We start from the raw sequence: 5690 nt of genomic DNA, 5'->3' as shown, positions 1-5690 counted from the left end.
TTTTTTTTTTTTTTTTTTTGGGGTTTTTTGGGTTTTTTTTAAAGGGAAAAGTGTTTTTCATTGCACATCAGAAATGGTCGTGGCTTTGGCACCGTGGTCCCCAACTGTTTTGGTCTCCATTGCAGGGAAAAAAAGCCCATTGCAAAGCACTGATTTAAAAAAAAAATATGGAGAGATGAAATAGAGATCCTGGGGGGAAATGCGGATTTAATGCAACTTTGGGGTGGAAAAAAATGGGTTTTGGACAATTCCTGCAAGTGTCTGTTTTTTCCACTTGCCACACTCCCAGTTTGGGTTGGTTTTGCTCATTTTTTTGGGTTGGTTTTGCTCAGGTTTTGGGTTGGTTTTGGTCGGGTTTTGGGTCACCCATGGCTGTTTTTCAGCCAATTCTCTCCCTCGTTCCTCTCCCTTGGCAGGTAAACCTGGATCTCACCTCCCTCCTCGATGGTGAGGACAAGAAGTCCAAGAACAAGCGGGGTGTCCTGCCCAAACATGCCACCAACATCATGCGCTCATGGCTCTTCCAGCATCTCATGGTGAGCACCGCAGGCACTAAAACATCCTGCAAAAAAACCCAACCAACCAAAAAAAAAACACCAAAAATGAACAAATCAAAGTAGTGGTTTGTCTGAATTTATATACAGAGGCACAAAGCGGCTTTGCTTTTATTTTGGGAGTATTTTGGGCATGACCGTTTTCACCGCAGGTGGTAAAAATATTCCCTTAATGCATGAAGAAGCAAACAAAACTGGAGAGGGACTTGCACAAATTTTTGCATATGGGTAATAGAGTGGGGTTTTTTTTACAGTTAATAGCTCCAAAATACCCTTTTGTAGCAAGCTGGAGGGGGAAAGCTGCCCCTCGGGTACGGTCGGGGCGTATCAGCAATCTGTTGAAATGCAGAATTGTGGTATCGCCCCATTTTTGGGGATGGAGATGTAGGTAGACGGAGCGAGCTTGGAGGATGTAAACCAGGATATTTTCATGCAAGGAGACTGCTGTCCCATCAGCAAGGCTTGAAGAAAGGCAAAAAACTAAAAAAAAAAACCCCCCTTTTTCCTGCATAATTTGGCCAAGAAAGCACTTGGTTGCAGAGTTGCATGAGGGTCTCTAGGGATGTGGGAGACCCCCCCCCCAAGGTAGCAGCAAGATGGAAAATAAAGCTCCAAGGAGCAAGTGGGGAACAAGATGACCCAGGACATGGAGCAGCAGCTGGTTGGGAACTTTCCAGATTTTTTTTTTTTTTTTAATGGGAAATTTTGGATTGATTGTATTGAGGACAAGAGCATCGTTGCGTTGGGCCACCATCTCAAGCTGCATTGTGCATCTCCCATGCTTTTGGAGGGCTGAACCACAGATTTTCAAGCAGAAAAAGGATTTAGAAGACCAGAAGCTGTGGAGCAATTTTCTGCCAGGTGCTAGGAGAACCCCATGATTTATGATTTCCAAAACTGAATCGAAGAACTGAAAGAAATTGTTCTTCTACTGGATGGTTGGACCTTTGCTGTCAGCCTGGTCCTCACGGTCAGAAGATGCTTGGGCTTCCCCATGGGATTTCTCTGTCTGGCATCAGAGATGATGTGGTTTTTAACCTAATAGCATGGATGCTCATCATTTTATTGGAAGTTTTACAGCACCATCAGGAGGAAGGAATGCTGGAAATGATATGCTGAAAATCGGGATATTTTTGCCAAATAAAGAGCCATTTTTAACCACTTTGGCATCTCCGAGGTCCTGGTGGAACAGGGGTCTCCTGCATGCCATCACTTTAGGTGGTCTCGTCAGGAAATCATGCTATTTGGGGGGCAAATAGCTGGAAAACAAGTCATGTGAATCAACACTGGTGCTGGCTTGGGGCTTTGAAAAATGACACATGGGGCTGGTTTGACAATAATTTTGGTTTTGGGGTTGGGAAGGAGGATTTTGGCACGGTTGGGAGGAGGTTGTGGAAGCTTTGAGTGCTGGTGGTCTGCCAGCACTGATGTTTCAGGGCGTTTTATTACTTGATGCATCTGACAAGGAGCGTTGTGTGGGGTTTGAAACCCAAATCTCACCTTTACCAACAACCGTTATTAGAAAATCGCTAAAAGTACCAAAAAAAAATTTTTTTTCCTTCAAGGAAATGCCTTTGATAGAAAGCCTTGGAAAAGCCCTAAGGACACTGGAGAAACCATGATGCTCTCAGATGCCACCCTTAAGCCTTGCATCTTCGAAATGCAAGAAGCCAGCAAATTTGGGGTGGGAAAATGAAAAAAAACAGGGTTTTTCCCCCCTTTTTTCACTCGGGGCTGCCGTTTTGCACAGAGGGATGTCATTTTGCTGCCCCATCTCTTTTTTTTTTTTTCTAGCATCCCTACCCCACAGAGGACGAGAAGAGGCAAATCGCCGCCCAAACCAACCTGACCCTCTTGCAAGTCAACAACTGGTGAGCGCATCGGTGGCCCATGCAGTCATCTTGCTGACTTTAGACTTTTTTTTTCACGCTATTTTGGTGCTATATAATGCCTTCTGGGGGGGAGCTTGGGCAGTTAGGGCCAATTTCTGGGAGACGGGCTCCAGTGTGTTTAATTGACGATGTTTATTTGCAATGTCTCAGAGCCCTCTCCTGGCAAACCCAGTATTTAGCAACCTCCAAGTCATAGCTGGAAAAATTAATGTCAAATAAAATAGGGTAAAAAACTCACCTTTTTGGACCTTATAGCGACTTTTGAGACTTTGCAACTCATACAACGTCTGCTCTTTTAACTCCAAATTGATGTAATGCCTTTTGTTTACTCAAGCGGTCTCTGTTTTCCCTGGAAAGGTTCATAAATGCCCGGCGGCGCATCCTGCAGCCGATGCTCGACGCCAGCAACCCGGACCCAGCCCCTAAAGCCAAGAAAATCAAATCTCAGCACCGACCCACCCAGCGGTTCTGGCCCAACTCCATCGCCGCTGGAGTCTTGCAGCAGCAGGGTGGCAATTCGGGGACAAATCCTGACGGTAAGGACAAACTCTCGTGGCCCCTGCCCTTCCTGGATGGGGTGGCCATGCATTGAATTATGGCCTTAATTGGTAATTACGAATTTCTAGAGTCCTTTATCCACCTGTGGGGAAAAACATGTTGAAGAGGTGGCCCGTGCAAGAAGGTCCTTCCAGTTGGCCATCACAAGGGTGCTGGCAATGGGGTACCGTGATCTCCTCGGCATAGGAACAGCCCTCAAGGATCACCCACTATGGAGCATCACTTGTGATACCTCCTGAGGTGCTAGGGAGGAGATGGGAGAGGAGACGAAAAGAAGGTGAAAAGATGACGAGGCGAAGACAGATGAGACAAGATGGGAAGCGAGAAGATGGACAGAGAACAGACAATGAAAATCAAGAGAAGAATAGAGAAGATGAAGATGAGATGAGAAGACAGATGAGACAAGACGGGAAGAGGGAAGATGAAGAGAGAACAGATGATGAAAATGGAGTAGACAAAATGAAGAGAAGGTGAAGAGAACAGAAATGTGCATGGACCAGACAAGACGAGAGGAGATGAAGAGGGGGGAACATGGAAATCAAGAGAAGATGAAGGGAAGGTGGAAATCAAAAGATGAAGAGAAGACCTGCCCAACCAATTTGGGCAGCTACTTGGTCAAAAGCAAAGGTCTCCTGTTATTTAATGAAGATACATTAGCTAAAAAAATTAAAGGGCTGGACCTTGGGGAGTGGCTGGGGCAGGTGGGACACGCTACAGGGTGCTCTGTCTAGGTACAGCTTTCTGCTTGGGTTATTCTTGGTTTCTGCATTTTTTTGCCCTTTTTTTATTAGCTGCGAGTCCTTATTTCTGTATTTTTTTTGAATTTCAGGCTCACTCAGCATGGACAACCTGCAACCCCTCTCGTCAGCCACGGCCACCATGGCCATGCAGCAGGCCATGCTGGCAGCCCACGACGACTCCCTTGACGGCACCGAGGAAGAGGAGGAGGACGAGGAAGATGAGGATGAGATGGAAGAGGAGGAAGAAGATGAGGAAGAGCTGGAGGAAGAGCCTGGTGGCCTCCCGGCGGCACCTGGTGCCAACCTTGGCTTGGACCACAGTGACTCACTGGAATAGCTCCTCCTGCACCCTCCCCAAATCATTGACAGCACCGGAAACAAAATTCCCCCCCAAAATGCCAAAAAAAGGGCAAGAACATAAAATTGGTGAGAAAAAAGAAAATTGGAGGCACTGGCGGATGCCCCCGTTGCCCACGGGAGCGCGGGGACCACCATGTCGGCGTGTGGAAGTGAAGGACACATGTTTACAAGGCACATATTGTGGCCAGATTTCTTTTTTTTTTTTTCCAAGTTTTATTCTTATTTTTCCCTTTTTCCCTTCATTTTTTGGTGAGAAAAAAGCATTTTTAGGGGAAGCTGTTTTCCCCACGCAATGCTTGGATGCTGTTGGGTGATCAGCAGGTTTTCACTGTGGGTTACTGTGTCCATCACTTGGATTTCTTGGTGCAAAAAAAAACCCAACCCAAACACCCAGGACTGATGCTTTTTGGGTTTTTTCCCCCAAAAAGATGATTCACAGGCATAAATATTGGCACATGGGGAAAAAAAAACATCGGCGAGTACAAATTCTGCTTCAGGTTGGATCTGAGGAGAGTTTGGTGCTGTTGACCCACTGGATTGCCTGAACCTCCCCGTTTTGGCCCCAATGCTGCGGCCGTTTGGTGACTCTGGATGCAACTTTCTGGAAAAGGGAGGAAATTCCCCCAAATACTTTTAATTTATGTGTGAAAAACCCGTCGAATCTGGAAAAAAAACCCAAAACACCCCATCCTTGTCCTTAAGGGCTGAGACTGGACGTCGAGTTGGGGCAAAGGCTGCCGGGAGTGAGACTTTCCCACGGCGTTTTGGCACCGAATCAGTAAAAAACGGGAAAAAAAAATGAGTTTCAAAAATACAGATTTTTCACCCCAAATTGAATGGTGACCCCCAAGATTCACTTGGGTGGAAAGAAATTCAATATTGTTGCTGGAAAGGTAGTTTTTCCTTGATATTGTCCACCCACGTGGGAAAATGGTGGAGTTTTACCCCAAAACGAGCCATGGGGGAAGGCGGCACTGCAAAAAAAAAAAAAAAAGTATTTTGGTTTGATTTTTTTTTTTTTAAAACGCTAGCAAAAGGGCGAATTTTGCCCTAAAACGCAGCACGGGGGAAAACAAAAAGCAAACCCAGGTGATGTGGGGCAAAAATAATAAAGAAATTTTCTTCTGCAGTTTCCTCCTGTAAGTAAGAAGGGTATTTTTTTTTTTTTTGGTGGCTTTTTGCTGGTTGTGTCCTTTTTTTTTTTTTGGCTCTTGAAGAGTTGAGAAAAAAAAAAAACCAAACAGCGGCTGGGGGCGGGAGGGGAAAAACCTGAGAGATGCAATGGGCAGAAAAGCCTATTTTTCGATACTGATCTGGCGTGAATGTAATCTGTAATTTCATAAAGGATTCATTGTAATTTAGTATTAATTCATGGCCATTTATTATAAAGTGCTACGAGATGAGGTTTTGCAGCTGTATTTTATTGGCAGCTTCTTCCTGCGAGCGGAGAAGCCCCAAAATGGGTGAATAACCCCCAAAATGGGGAAAACTCCCCTCCAATAAGCGAATCGGCCCTTGAACAGTTGAAGTGACCCCCAAATCCACAACGAAGTGATGTCAATAGGATTTATACTTCCAAAAGTGAT

The 5690-nt window shown here is 45.4% G+C and overlaps 1 protein-coding gene across 1 annotated transcript; it reads left to right on the top strand.

The window, feature by feature from the left end:
- Positions 1-416: 416 nt before the first annotated feature.
- On the top strand, positions 417-4209 carry LOC104160971 (homeobox protein PKNOX2-like; the record flags this gene model as incomplete). Its single annotated transcript, XM_009699239.1, has 4 exons — positions 417-536; positions 2349-2425; positions 2804-2982; positions 3834-4209. Coding segments are annotated over 4 exons (624 nt in total), but the record flags the coding sequence as incomplete, so codon positions are not given.
- Between the last annotated feature and the right edge of the window lie 1481 nt (positions 4210-5690).

This window comes from Cariama cristata, unplaced genomic scaffold, assembly GCF_000690535.1.
Source record: "Cariama cristata isolate BGI_N322 unplaced genomic scaffold, ASM69053v1 scaffold30954, whole genome shotgun sequence".
NCBI classification, from domain to species: domain Eukaryota; kingdom Metazoa; phylum Chordata; class Aves; order Cariamiformes; family Cariamidae; genus Cariama; species Cariama cristata.
This window is presented reverse-complemented; position numbering and strand designations above follow the sequence as displayed.